Genomic DNA, 15,891 nt, shown 5'->3' on the forward strand with positions numbered 1-15,891 from the left:
ATTGGACAGCCACATGCAGAATAATGAAATTGGACCATTTCCTTACACCACACACGAAAATAGACTCAAAATGGATGAAGGACCTCAATGTGCAAAAGGAATCCATCAAAATCCTTGAGGAGAACACAGGCAGCAACCTCTTCGACCTCAGCCGCAGCAACATCTTCCTAGGAACAACCCCAAAGGCAAGGGAAGCAAGGGCAAAAATGAACTATTGGGATTTCATCAAGATCAAAAGCTTTTGCACAGCAAAGGAAACAGTTAACAAAATCAAAAGACAACTGACAGAATGGGAGAAGATATTTGCAAACGACATATCAGATAAAGGACTAGTGTCCAGAATCTATAAAGAACTTAGCAAACTCAACACCCAAAGAACAAATAATCCAATCAAGAAATGGGCAGAGGACATGAACAGACATTTCTGCAAAGAAGACATCCAGATGGCCAACAGACACATGAAAAAGTGCTCCATATCACTCGGCATCAGGGAAATACAAATCAAAACCACCATGAGATATCACCTCACACCAGTCAGAATGGCTAAAATCAACAAGTCAGGAAATGACAGATGCTGGCGAGGATGCGGAGAAAGGGGAACCCTCCTACACTGTTGGTGGGAGTGCAAGCTGGTGCAACCTCTCTGGAAAACAGCATGGAGGTTCCTCAAAATGTTGAAAATAGAAGTGCCCTATGACCCAGCAATTGCACTATTGGGTATTTACCCTAAAGATACAAACGTAGTGATCCAAAGGGGCACGTGTACTCGAATGTTTATAGCAGCAATATCCACAATAGCCAAACTATGGAAAGAACCTAGATGTCCATCAACAGATGAATGGATCAAGAAGATGTGGTATATATACACAATGGAATACTATGCAGCCATCAAAAGAAATGAAATCTTGCCATTTGCGACAACATGGATGGAACTAGAGCGTATCATGCTTAGCGAAATAAGTCAAGCGGAGAAAGACAACTATCATATGATCTCCCTGATATGAGGAAGTGGTGATGCAACATGGGGGCTTAAGTGGGTACGAGAAGAATAAATGAAAGAAGATGGGATTGGGAGGGAGACAAACCATAAGTGACTCTTAATCTCACAAAACAAACTGAGGGTTGCTGGGGGGAGGGGGTTTGGGAGAAGGGGGTGGGATTATGGACATTGGGGAGGGTATGTGCTTTGGTGAGTGCTGTGAAGTGTGTAAACCTGGTGATTCACAGACCTGTACCCCTGGGGATAAAAATATATGTTTATAAAAAATAAAAAATTATTAAAAAAAAAATTGCCTCGGTGGCTCAGTCCATTAGGCTGAGAACATGATGGACACCCCTGCATCACGCTCCCTCTGCCTGCTGCTCCCCCTGCTTGTGTGCTCTTCCCCCACCCTCTCTCTCACTTTCTCTCTCTGACAAATAAATAAATAAAATCTTTTTTAAAAAATTACTTGAAATCTTATGAAAGGTAACATTACAATAAATACATAGTGTATATGTTATTCTGTATTACACTGAAGAGTTTATTGTGACTTAGCAGTGTTACTCCTTATTTATGGCTCTAGTGGTTTTAGACTACAAGTTAAACCATTAACTGCTTATTCCTTCTTTCACCTTAAGTATAATGCTTTGAAATCAAGAAATCATGTTTTAAATTACCATATCTTTTTCAGCAATAAGATTCTCAGGTGCCTAATGTTGTTGTTGTTTTGTTTTGGTAATGGGCAGAATTAAATGGAAAGTAGGCTTGATGATTGGATTGGTGTTCTTAGTATTTCAGAGGTGTTGAGTTTTAATCTTTAAGGACACAGACCCAACAAGGTAAACCACGGATTGTCCAATTTCACAGTTTTGAGGAGATCAAGAAAACCACTCAGGTGTTAAATAGTGATTGCAGAGGGGTATCCTGAGGGTGAGAAGGTGGTATGTGTGTGTATTGTTTGCTGTCTGCCCCCAGGAGAGAAGAGACTGATCATGCTTGAAAGCAGAAACAGTCCCTGTAGGAAACTAGGGATTGTAAGCAGAGAGAACTAATTGAGGGAGTAGGTCGTAGAAAGAGCTTAAAGATTGCTGTGAAATACTGTATTGTTCAGTCCTAATAAATTTTAATACTGATGTATAGCTTTGCATTTGGGAAGCTAATAAATTGAAATCTTACTGAAAGAATTTCAGTTTCAAGGGAGTAGGACACAATATTTTATTTTCTTTCATTATTAAATATCCTTCAAGTCAGTTTTTTCATTTTGAAGGTCACATTCCCATGGTCACAAAATCAGTTTAGTGAGTTACGAAAAAAGCATTTTTAAAATAACAGAATACACTAAAATAGAAATTAGCATTTAAATTAGAGAATAAAACAGATCAAAGTATCACCAATAGTACCTATTTTAATGTTTTATATATGTAGACATAATATGTGAATTCTACGTGTTGACATATATATTGTGTATATGTATAAATGTGTCTGTGTGTGCGGTTACTTTGTTGTGATGGTAAGATATTTCTAGCTGTTAAGGTTTACCATCAAAGTTTAAAAGCCAGTGTTCTCAATTACAGTGCAATCCATAAACCCAGATCACTGAGTGGAGAACAGTTTGGATAAATGAGAACTCAGGTTATTTGGATCCTTCTGTGTGCTTGCAGAGTGTGAAGCATGTCTGTTGAAACATGGGTCAGCCTCAGCCTGCTGTGAGGAATTCCACGTGGCCTTCCATAGGCAGGAGTCCCCAGAAGTCCTCCCCTGCCAATTTGTGGGTTTAGAATTCTATGACTGTAGGAAAACCTGGGCAGGTTATTACATAGAGGTAATTTCCTTGGACCCAACTAGGTAAATAAGGATTTTATTGTATCACAAATTGAGACCAGTTTTTACTTCTTTGGAATTGCTTTCTTAAACTGAGTGATGGCATCTTTTGGTACTTGTTTTCTTTCCATCCGAAAACCTATGTACAGTCCAGTTTTGGAAAGCAGGAGCCTCTATTCCATTAATGATTTCAAATGGGAAAAACTGTGTTCTCAGTCCAAACAAAACCATAACCCATTTCTCTAAATATAAAAATCCTCAAAAAATCAACTGCTGTATAACATGTAAAGCACTAATTATGTAAAATCATATAACACTCAGTGAACTCACTGGGTTTACATGGTAAAATATCAACACGGAATAAAAATTGTAATTATCTTCTATATTGCAATGAAAATTTTAAATGAAATAATCTGTTAAAGATTCCATGTAAATTGGAACATGGTGGTTTGGTGGCCTCAGGCTCCTGACAGAAAGAAGCACATATAAGGAAATACAAGCAAATCCCCTTGGATGGGAGCTCTGTATTCTTTTACATATTTTATATACGCTTTGCCTGCACTTGAATACAGTTTAAATTTTTTTCACTGATGGGTACACATGTATTTGCTAGTAGTGAATTTTAATTTCAAAGAGTGAAATCTGAGTAATAATTTTTTAGCAAATATTCAAGAGAGTTCAGACAGCCAAAGACACCTGGTATATGATAGGTAAAGTGAAGAAGATGTTGGAAATCACAGTCCCTGAGTTGCAGATATATTTAGAGGGTAAAATAAGAACCCAGATTAGCAACATAAATTATTTACTGTAAATTAAATGCTGTAAGATAAGAATAGAGGGGCTCCACGGGTTGAGTAGAGGGAGAAATTGAAGAACAGAAGTGAAGTGAGAGGACCAGAGAGATTTCTAGTTGAGGGGATCAGATTTGGAGAAAAGCAAAAAATCATTTGGGCAAGAACGAAGTTGTACACAGCAGGAGAACTCTGGATTGTTTTTGTGTGAACTTGTGTTTTCAGTTCTCTTGAGTATGTACCTATGAGCGCAGTTCCTGGGAGTTAAGGGAACCCTACATTTCACATTTTGAGGACCTGCCAGTTTTACATAGCGGCTGCATCATTGTACATTTCCACCAGCAGTGTCTGAAGGTTCCAGTAAAAGAACTTGAACATTGATAAAATTACCTAAGATATAGTCTGTATTCAAATTTCTTTGGTTGTGTAAGAAATCTACCTTATAGCTTTTTAAAAAAATGACTTTAGAGGTGCCTAGGTGGCTCAGTGGGTTAAAGTCTCTGCCTTCAGCTCAGGTCATGATCTCAGGGTCTTGGAATCCAGTCCCGCATGGGGCTCTCTGCTCAGCGGGGAGCCTACTTCCTCCTCTCTCTCTGCCTGCCTCTCTGCCTACTTGTGATCTCTGTCTGTCAAGTAAATAAATTTTAAAAACTTTATAAAAAAATGACTTTACTCGAGATATAATTTATGTACTATAAAGTTCACTCATTTAAAGCATACGCGTCAGTGGACTTACTATATTTACAGAGTTACGAACCTATCACCATAATCTAATTTCAGAATATTTTCATGATCCCAGTGTCTTTAGCTACTTAAAGAAATAATCCAAGATCTAGTCAAGGATAATGCATTGTATTTGGTTGATGTGATTCTTTAGTCTCCATTAATCTGAAATAGTTCACAACGTTCTTATTTTTCCTTACTTTCACCTTGACATTTTTGCAGCTGCTGTACCAGTTGCCTTTTAGAACACGCCACAATCTGGATTCCTCTGATTGCTTCTCATTACTAGATTCAGGTGAAACATTCTGGCTGGAAGGAAAGTTGGCTCTTAATGTGGTATCCTGAAAAGGCATTCAAGATTTTTAATCAAGCTACAAAACCAGAGAGCTGTACTTGAGAAAAATTGCTCTGGTGATAATGTTTAAATCAGAGGCAGAAGTTAGGTTTTTGCTATACTGTAGGCAGTAAGTGAGAAGAGTAGGTGGGGTTTTGTGAAATTTTTTTAAAGGGAAGAAATAGTAATATACATGTTGTCATTGGTCATTCTTCTTTACCGTGCCCTAGGACCCTGTGTCTTGGGAGTCGGTGAGCTTCCATTAGAACAAACATTCTGTATTGAATAGGAAAATGGAAGCCAGAAATAAGTGTGGACAAACAGAGCAATAGGCGTTCCACAGTAGAATCTTGACAGAAGTATTAAGTAGATAGCTTTTACCAGTGGCCTTTGTGACAAATCATGTGTAAACACAAAAGAGGCTCGGCTCTCAGGGATTCCTAATCCTCACCTCTTCCAGCGGGTTAGCAAGGAAGCAAGCTGACAACCACCAGCTCCCATCTCAACAAAGAATCCACCATGCTTGTTTTCAAGTCCTGCTGAATGTATTTATTAATAGAATGTTGTACCAGAAGTTGTTGCTGGATGATCAGAGTACATCTCTGGACCACTTAGAATATTGAAAATCTCCCCTCTTTTTTTATTCCAGTATTTAAATGCATTTAAAAATGTGGGGCTTGGGGAGGAGGTGGGTGTTTGGGCTTCGTTCCTCTGTATTAGAATAATAAGTCCTGCCATGCACTTTTATTTGTTTTAATTTTTTCCTAGTGTTCTACGGAAACGAATTCGAGAAGACAGAAAAGCTAACACGGCCCAGAAGGTGCAGCAGATGAAACAGAGGCTAAATGAGACTGAACGAAAAAGGAAAAGGTGGTTATATTGGCAACCTATTCTCACTAAGATGGGGTTTGTGTCATTCATTTTGGTGGGTGCTTTTGTTGGCTGGACACTGTTGTTTCAGCAGAATGTCCTATAAACAAGCTGTTCTGCCTAGCGAGCTGCTGCGCTAGTAGCTGACAGTGTTGCGTTAGTCACAAGGGTCTGTCTGTTAGCAAGCTCCTCGCACCCCAGAAACAGTGCGGTAAGAATAGACACCAACCAGACAAGAGATCTATTCAGTCCCCAGCCCAACATCTCAGGGCATTGTCCCCAAACTGTAAACGGCTATCTGAAATAAAGACTTGAATGCTTGTTGAAAACTGGTACATTTTGCAACTGTATTCATACACGTTAAGCGTACTATTTCACCTGACCAGACCGAGAAATCCTTTACCACAAGGATTTGTTTTTGGAGGCTCTCTGGATTTTAACCTGCACTTGATACAAGCAATAAATATTGTGGTTTTATCTACATTATTACTGGAAAGAAGATGACCTTGAAATAATGCGTGTAATGTATAATGTACTGTTGACATGGGCATCGACATTTTATATTCTTAACCATTTCAGGGTAAATATATTTTATAAGTATTTAATCTTACTTTTGTAGTTAAATGTGCTTTTTAAAAACTCAATTTGAAAAATCTGTTACCATGAAAAAATAAATTGTGTGTTGATTCAATTGTACTGAATACATTTTCCTAAAGAGAAGTTTGATACGAGCAGTTAGAACTAACTCTGAATAAGCAATTTTTACTATATATTTGCATTTCTTTGATGTTTTACAGTTTCCCCAATTTTAAAGAGAAACAAACAAACATTTTTCCTAAAAATATCTTTGAAGGAAAATTCTCCTAATGGCATAGTCAGGTAACATTTGGTCAAAACTTTGTAAAGAAATTGGTTTCTGTAAAGCCCATGATGAATACTGTTTAATTTTCATGAAAATTTCAATGTAATTACCCTAATTTATAATTGGGGCAAATCTTGACTTAGGAAATAAAAATAAGGAGCAGCATTTTATTATCCGTGATTTCAGTTTACTAGACTGAAGTTTTGAAGTAAAATTTTTCAAGTTCTTTCTACTTCAATAAATAGTATGATGATGTACAAACCTGACCTTGTCCCTTTAACTTCTTAATGGGTATTTTAATTTAAAACATATTGTTTGATGAACTTAACTGCTCATTTGAGTGCTAGCCTTCTTCAGATCCCAACATTCTATTCAGTGTTTGACTTATTTAACTTAAACTTTAAATAGTTGTTATAAATTTAATTGCTGATATAATAAAATCACATTATTTCAGTGGTTTTCAAGCTATGCTCATTGGATTTCTGAGAGGTCTCTGAGAGGTGGTTGGAAGGACTCCAAGCTACCAGCCTTTCCTTTCAACCAGCCCGTCTCTGCTTGATCTATTTTATATACTACGTATGATCTCTGTGTGAGGTATAATCATTTTAAGGGTACAGTTACAATTTTAAAAACAGTTTGAAAACCATTTGTATAGATAGGTATTTTGAATTGATTTGAGTAGCCTTCTTGAATGTGTTAAATTATGCTGAAAGCCTGAAAGCAGGATGTAGGTGGTACTACATATTAAATCAGATTTGCATAACTTGTGCCTGTGTCCTAATTCAGTATTACTCTGTCCTGTAACCTTTAAATGGAGAGGAGGTAAGAGGGACTTTTTTTCCCCCCCAGTTTCTGTCTGCATTAAACCTGTGTTCAGGTACCAGGACCCGTCATTATTGGTTTCAAACCTTTCTAATTTGCCTTGGTTTATATTTGCTAAAGTACAGTATATTAGTCTGCAAGTCAAATATGGGTAAATCATACTAAATTTCCAATTGAGGATAGCCTTATCTTAAATAAAAAGGTAAAGACTTCTTACAGGAAACAAATGCTGGTTAGTGATGCACATTGTCCCTTTGCAAGGTAAATGTGCTTCACTGGATTTAGGATTTTAGCTTTGCTTTTTGTCTGCTTTCTGTCCTTCAAGTGGTGTTTGTTATAATATATTCGAACAGTCATATTCAATGAAGTAAACATTTGTTGATAAACTTCTGCAAGTGTTACACCTCTTTCAACCTTTCAAACAGATCCTGAAGGATAATGTTAAGTTTTTAACACTAATAATATTTTTGGTGGGTTCCATATACTAATTATTAAAAATATATGGCAATGTGGTGTGGTGTCATCATCCTGACCCTTTATTAAACGAGGAAGGCCACAGACAAGGGCTCCTGCCTTCTCAGGTAACAGCCAGAGGACAAAGTGAGCAATCCACGATAGATTCTACATTTTACATAATTTGTGTATGCTTAGGTCTTCCTTATGTTTTCTAAATATAATAGATTTTAAAAGTCAGTTGTGTAGTTTGATTTTAATGAGGCAGTATTATTTTTTGAATAGGTTAAGGAAGAACAGATTTTTTTAAAAAGCCAGAGGCTTTATTATTTTTAAGAAAGGGTATTTATATTAATAAATAGTGTATTCGTGTTCACATCCGTCTCCTGATAAACTGACAGCAATCTTTGATTTAATGCCATCTTCTCTGGCTATACCAGCTAGTTGTACACTTGTCTCTGAGGTTAGCTAAGTATCTTATGCTGGTCTGTTAGCAGTTTTTGTCTGTGCTTGCATATATACAACATGTATGAATACAATGCTCCATTGTTCAGCTTATCCATATATAAAATAAAAATAATACCTTTTGTTGAATTCTTACGTGGCTAAAAAAAAGTAATGTGAAAAAAATGTATAGAGAACTTTAGAATAATATAAAGATCATTCCTCATGTTTAGGCGTATTTTATATCTGTGCTTTGTCCTTTTCCTATTCTATCTTCAAATGAATACTGACTGTATTAATATTTCTACCAAGAAATGAACAAGAGAAAGGAAATAAAGTGATTTTTTTATTTCCTAAATAGCTCTGCTTTACAGGTACATTGTAAGAAGGAACTGTAACTCTTAATTTTATGTATACTTCTGCTTGTCCCCTTATTTTAAATAAACTAGAATTATGGTATGAATCAAAAAAACATGTATTGGTTTGAAAAGTAGTTTATGATATGGAGCAGTCCTCTACTTCTTATATCAAGTCCTTTGCTTTCAGTGTCAATTCACAGTGGTTGTTAACCATTTATTGATCATTTACTATGCGCCAGGCCCTGTGTTAATGAGCTCTTTCATAGATTATCCCGTTTAAACCGTACCACAAGCTTTTGAGGTAGGTGTTGTTATTCTTAAGCCATAAGGAGCCTGAGGCTGGACATTTCTATACTGTTTTATGCTTCTGTCATTGAAAAGTCTCCTATATGTGGTCTATTGTAGAATTAGATTATTCTCAAAGAAAGACTTACACTCTGCAAGCCATTTCCCTCTTAGAAAAATACCTCTGACTAGATTCTATGTAAATAGCCACAGGCCAAAACCTGATTAAATTAGAAGTTGTCATTAACCTTTGTGTACTCTATTTCAACAAGTACCTACATCTCTGAACTGCCTGCCTGGTTATTGCGCAGATTTTAAAATCTAGTCTGCCTTAATTTTTTCCTTTAGACACAAAAGTTAACAGAGGTTTTAATATAGTCTGACATAAGCCAAATGCCATTATGTGTATCATCCGCTTCTTCCTGAGTTCAGGCAGAAGTCTAGGAAGCACACCTGCTGTAAACACGGATTTCTTTTTTGTCCAGCAGTCCATGTGGGTTTGTTAGCAGGGTGGGTATTAAGGAGCAAGGGTGTGACTCTTGGAATCTGCTGCTGCCCAGGGTCGGGGAAGCTGAGGTTCGACTTGGTGCAGTGATCCTGGTCTGAAACTAAATGCGTTTGTTCTGACAGTTCCTATTTCTACGTCAGGAGCTAATTAAGTCTCTCTTACTTTAAGAAACCTTTAATTTGGCCTTGACTTATTCAGAGGCTTGGGGCACAGAATCTTACAAATAAAATTATGAAGGTAATATTCTTCCACATGACAGTACTAAGTTCTCCTGACTTCATATGCAGGTCTTGCTCATTCCCTGGCTGATTTATTCTGGAGTTGACCTGTCCCTTTCATCTTTTTCCCTAGTTCATTTGTTTGGATTTTGATTCCATTTCTTCTTACACTCATTTTCAAACCAGTATTTATAGGACAGTATCACCACTAGCCTCTACAAGAGCAAATGACTATTTTAGAACTTCCAGCTCTCTCTCCATTCCATGGGATATGTTACGTATAAGTGACGACACACCTTCATGGGAAGAAACTCAGGTTGTGTAAGCTGCGTAACACCTGCTCTACCCAGGAATCCCCAGTCCAGATTGTGCACACTTTAAGCTATATTCCACGTACTCGCCATAATATAGCCATTTCGTGGTTCACCCAGATTTGACTGTTTAAGCTTTGAATTTAGGAATTTTTAAGCTACTCACTTTCTTGGTAGTGTTTGAAAGAACAGACTTCTGGGAAGATGGTATGAGTTTGGACATCTCATTTTTCCCTTACCAGCAGGAATTTTCTCGATATTTACCCCATTCAGATTCCTCCAAGAACAGCCAGTTCTGCACAGGCGCTTTTCCTCAACACTCTTCAGAGAAGTAGTTATCTCCTTTGGCTACTAAATTCTGGAAACTTCTTTGGGGAGAATTCTTTTCCTCACTGTCATTTATTCCATTACAGAGCATTGCTGAATGGAAGTGGTGCATCAGACAAGAAGCTTTTACTTGGGTTGAAAGGCTTTGTCTTTATCAGTGACAACCTGACAAGAGTTCTTCAAGAGCTCTGATGATCTCTGTGAAGTCCACTGGGAGAATGAAAAGTTCAGTCTTTGGAACTCTTTCTGTTTTGGTTTTATAATGTACAGTGGACTATGGAAATTATAGGATATAGTGGCGACCTTGCTTATGAGTCCAGTACTGTATGGTATTTCATTACATAGTGTATTTTGGGGAGCTATAAGGAGAATTGCATGGGAATTTATATGGAGACCATTTCTTAAATAAAAGCCTCAGTTCTTTATTGTTGTTCTAATTAACAGATTTTGTAGACATGGTGGTGTTAGTATTTCAAATACTACCATAAAAAAACAAGTTACTGTGAGTTTGGTAGATTCAGGAGAGGGAAGCTAGATGTTTGTTTTGTCTATAAGGCAGTGCCTTGCTCATTTTACAGAAGGTTTTATGATTCTTTTCAGTAAAAAAAAAAAAACCAATGTGAGTATCGGTGGCAAGGACTACTCTGGGTGCAGTTTGACTTTCTATTATTTCAGGTGTAGAGCTGACTTGGGAAGATCGTTCTGTCTGTAAAGCTGGCCCTGTTCCAGAATAAGGGCAGTGGGCAGTATGTGCAGGCTGCTTCTCCAGAGAGCGGCAATCATGGCTCTTTATTCCACTTAATTTCTTTGAATCCATTTTATTTTGACGTGTTGAACAAATGATTCAAGTGAACATACTTCTTCCAAGTGTAAATCCCATTTGTCTTTAGTCTTGCAAATAAATACATAAACACCCCCCATGATTTTATTGTATTTTCTTATCTCCCCCCCCCAAATAATATTCTCAAACTAAAAAAAAGTGAATTTTTAAAAACGCTGTCAGTTTCTTTTAGTTGTTGTGATGCACAGTAGTTTATCCTGAGTAAGTGAATCTCTAGCACTGTGCCGGGGAAAACAACAGTGTATGTTGGAAACATGCATTTCTGACAGCTTAAATACATAATCTGAATGTAATCTTCTTAACACCTCTTCTAGATACATTACCCTATTTTAAGGTAAGAAGGCCGAGTCAGAGAATAAGTAACTTGCCCCTGATTGCACAGCTAGTACATGGAGAGCTGAAATTCAGACTCCTGTCTGTAGAATTCCAGTAACTCCAAACCTCATGCTGCTTCCATTATGACACATACTCTGTTTTTTATGGAATATTCAAATACTTAAATGGAAAAAATGAGACAACCAGTTTTACCTGTTAAAATCCAAAGTAACGCTTTTTTTATTTTTTAAGTGAAACAAATCTAAGTTTTTACTTCTAAAACAATTTGTGAAAACTGAACTGCCACTGAATCAGAGAAATACTGGACATCAGGATATTCTGTAAACCAAACCATTATTTCATTTCACCTAGCACGATTGGATTGAGCTACTTTGTTCTGATGAGCAGATTTCCTGAATGTGTGGGAAATCATGATATATTTTGCAGCAGTCAGTAAGAAGCACCTTTCCTTACTTCCAACCACTAAGGTACAGGGTTCAGTAGGACCCTGCAGTAAGCACCGGTAGAAGGTTTTGTGACTTCCAGACATCCAATGAGAATGTTTTCTTGATGACTTGACATTTCTGTGTCCCTGCTGGACGATAAAATAATAGGGCTATTCAGAACACCGGGGGCTTGGTGTTCTTCAGTAGGAGGAGTCAGTAGTCAGGGAGAAGCCCAATTGACAATATTTTGAGGATTTTTGACTAAATGTTTTGGGGAAATGTGTGGACGTGGTTTATATTCCTATTTATATATGTGGAGACAGTAATGACAAGTATTTAGATTTGGGCTTTTTTGATCATAGTGAGTGAAGTCGGGAAGGAAATACCATCTCAAAAATTCAGTTATTGCAAATATTATGAAACACATTCAAAAACTGACCTTAAAATAGCTCTTTCATCTGTCTGTTGCTTAAGTTCTCGTTAATCTTTACTTTTTGACATTCAGATACAATAAATCTGTCAGTTATTTTATGTCTGTGTTTTTCTTTATATTGATAACTTAAATCATGTCACTTTGGTTCTGTATTGCTATAATCATTAGTATTATCCTTCAGGACACAAAATGCATGCTGCTAACAGTCCATGACTTTTAAAGACTTAAGCCAACTTTCTGTTCAAACGTTACATTCCTAATATTTTTAGCAGTATGATACAGTGGAGGTCCAAATTGGATTAGACTTTTGCATTGAATTCCAAAGTATTGGTAAGTCTAGCACATACCATATAATCTTGCAAAACTGTTGTGGGTACATTTTTTTAAAACCTGTCTGTCTGTCGGTATCTCCCATGGAGGTCATTTCTTAAGTGATACAGGATGACCTGAGAAACTCATAGTTAGTAATTCTTGAAAAAAGCCATATGAGTTATGGTGCTTTAACATGAGTCTGCCTCGCACCACCGATTCTGTTTGAAAATTGAGCACAGAAGCAGATTTTACCAAGATCACAGTGAAGCACTTAGTGTGGTTGAATGTGACATGTTGGAATGTTTTTTTAGTTGCCTTTTTAGTTCATTGTTAGTCCTTTTATGTTTGTGTGTATCTGTGTACGTCTGTGTGTTTGGTAAATATGAATTGAATAGATGACTTCTTATTTTATGTTTTAGGCCAAGATTGACAGACACCTAAATGTTCATGACTTGAGAATATTCTGCAGCTATAAATTTTGAACCATTGATGTGCAAAGCAAGACCTGAAGTCCACTCCGGAGACTAAAGTGAGGCTTGATAAACCTGTAGATTGCCTCACATTTGTCTGTTTACAAAGTAAACTTTACATCCAGGGAACGAAGAGCAGCACCAGCAGAAGACTTTGCAGAACCCTCTAATTTGATGTATTGTTAAGTTTTTTAATATGTGTATGAAATGTAGAAAGATGTAAAAGAAATAAATTAGGAAGACTACTTTGTATTGTACTGCCATTCCTACTGTATTTTTATACTTTTTGGCAGCATTAAATATTTTTATTAAATAGACTATGTTGGTTTGTGTGCATTATCTTAGGACAGCTCTGCTTCAGATAATGTCTCCTTAAAGGGTTTTACTCTCTTAAAGGTTTTTAACTCGAAATTGACATTTACATTGAAATTGGTTCAAAATGCCGGTCCCTTGCTTCTCAAGATCTTTTTGAGGTACCTCTCAAATAGTCTTCCTATCAAAATAGGTTAGGTAAAAGCACAAAAGAAAAGTTATAATATTAATTTTTGTTCCTTACAGAAGTATGAATAGGGATAATGGTATTAAATTGTTTTCAAATAAGTACAGCAATTCCATGCAGTGTGAAAATCACAGTGCTGTTCTTGTGGTGGACTTTCTGCTTTTCTCAGACATTTCCTGTTAGAAGAGACCAGAAGTTCCCTCCTGGGTGAGGCTTTTGGCTTCTTGACCGTCGCATTTCCCAAACAAGTGGTGAGTTCGGGCTAAATATCCAGTCAGCTGTCAGGTTACTGGTGCTATTGTCTGGAGAAGACAACGAAGCCTTTGTGTCATGTGAGCATCCCCTTCAGAGTCTAACGAACTCATAATTGTTTTTGTTTGGCCAGCTGTGAACATTTGATAACACTGTCCATTGAATACCTCTCTTTCCTCTTACAAAAATGTAATGAATCACCTTACGTTCCCTTTGCCTTGTCTTCCAGCATTTTTTGGTTTATTTTAGGCGTAAACAAACTCTTAATCCCTGCTAAGTCTTTCATGGAGAATGGATGGAAAGTTCATTATACCACCAAGTAGCACAGCAAGGTAATCCTCTTTGTGTGTCAGCAAAGCCCTTGAAGCCCTGGTGCCTTTTTGCAAATTGTTGCAAATCTCCAAAAACTATGTCTAATATTATTGGGAAAAAATCTGCAAATAAATGGACCCACACAGTTCAAACCTGTGTTGTTCAAGGGTTACCTGTTTATACTACTCAACTAACTACTTCTGTTTTCCATTTCCCATCTACCCTTTACGCCACTAGTGTCTGACTCCCTTGTGTCACTCCAGAAATGACCCAGGACAGTCATCTGAGCTTGTACTGAAGCCAGGTAGAGTGTACTCTTCAGTTTTTACCTTATATGACTTGACAGCAACATGAACTCCTTTGCAGCTTTCTCCTTAAACTCAGTAACAGCTTTCTCTGCTCTCATTGCCTCGGTTTTTCTGTCTGACTGTTGATGTATTGTGGTAAGAACCCTTAACATGAGATCTGCCCTCTTAACCAATTTTTAAGTGTATAATACGTTATTGTTGACTATAGTTACAGTGTTGTATAGCAGATCTCTCGAACTTTTATCATCTTGCTTAACTGAAATTTTATGCTTGTTGAATAAATTCCCATTTCCTCTGGCCCCTACCCCCAGCCATTGGCAATCACCATTCCCCTCTGAGTCTATGAATTGGACTATTTTAGACACATCATCCAGTATTTGGCTTTTTGTGACTAGTTTGATTTACCTAGCCTAATGCTCTCAAGGTTTATCCATGTTTCTGTGTATTACAGAATTTCCTTTTTAAAGGCTGAATAGTATTCCATTGTATGTATACAGTTGACTCTTGAACTACATGGGGGTTCGGAACACTGACTCCCACAGAGTCAAAAGTTTGTGTGTAACTTTTGACTTCTCCAAAACCTAACTAGTAAAAGCGTCCTGTTAACTGGAAGGCTTACCAATAACAAACAGTTGACACCTATTTTGTATGTTACCTATATTCTATACTGCATTCCTAAAGTTGGCTAAAGAAAATGTTATTCAGAAAATCATAAGGAAGAGAAAATACAGTCGATACCATAAGTTTATGTTCTCTGTTTATAAGGTGAATTATCTGTGGGGACCTGTATCAGTATTGTCTTACATAATACAAAATACTGTAGATGTGATACATATTACTAACACTAGACATCAAAAATGAAAATGTAATGTGAAAAGAAATTCAAATTTCTTTATAGGAATAATTCATGCATTGATAACAGAAGCAGCAATACGATTGCTGTATGGTAACCTAGTATAATCAATATAGTTGCCTCACAGTGGCCTTGTATAATTAATACAATAGCTTCCAGGTAGCCTAGCATTACATTAATGAATGAGTCGTTATAAAATTTTTGTGGCATACAGTACAGTCATATTCATAATACAGTAATGGAAACATTAACATGATACAGCAAGGCACCATGGTTCATCTGTGCCTTTTTGCAAATTGTTGCAAATCTCCAAAAACTATGTCTAATATTATTGGGAAAAAATCTGCAAATAAATGGACCCACACAGTTCAAACCTGTGTTGTTCAAGGGTCACCTGTTTATACCACCTTTTCTTTACCCATTCATCCGTCAGTGGATTAGGTTGCTTCCACATCTTGACTACCGTGAATAGTGGTGTAGTGAACATGAGAGAGCTAATAGCTCTCAAAAGAGCTCTTCAAAATCCTGACTTTTAATTCTTTGGGATAAATACCTGGGAGTGGGGTTGCTGGATCATGTATTTTTAATTTTTGAAGGAACCTCCATACTCCATAGTGGCTGCATCATTTTGCATTTTCACCAACAGAGCACAAGGGCTCTTGTTTCTCCACCTCTTCAGCGTTTGTTTTTTGATAATACCACCATGACAGGTCTAAGGGGACATCTTTGTGTCTGTGTAC

At 37.0% G+C, this 15,891-nt stretch overlaps 1 protein-coding gene across 4 annotated transcripts in view; it reads left to right on the top strand.

Annotated features, from left to right (window-relative positions):
- PTPN2 (protein tyrosine phosphatase non-receptor type 2) overlaps positions 1-13,244 on the top strand; it is an 86,526-nt gene extending 73,282 nt beyond the window's left edge. For 3 of the 4 annotated variants that reach the window (XM_059409143.1, XM_059409145.1, XM_059409146.1), the window contains one exon: positions 5,420-5,850. In XM_059409143.1, coding sequence (XP_059265126.1) covers positions 5,420-5,627 — 208 coding nt within the window. In that variant the 3' untranslated portion in view covers positions 5,628-5,850. Of the gene's footprint in view, positions 1-5,419; positions 5,851-12,876 lie in introns of those variants that run through there. The other variant, XM_059409144.1, reaches the window with a different exon arrangement.
- Positions 13,245-15,891: the final 2,647 nt, after the last annotated feature.

Source organism: Mustela nigripes, chromosome 8 (assembly GCF_022355385.1).
Source record: "Mustela nigripes isolate SB6536 chromosome 8, MUSNIG.SB6536, whole genome shotgun sequence".
In the NCBI taxonomy this organism is placed as follows: domain Eukaryota; kingdom Metazoa; phylum Chordata; class Mammalia; order Carnivora; family Mustelidae; genus Mustela; species Mustela nigripes.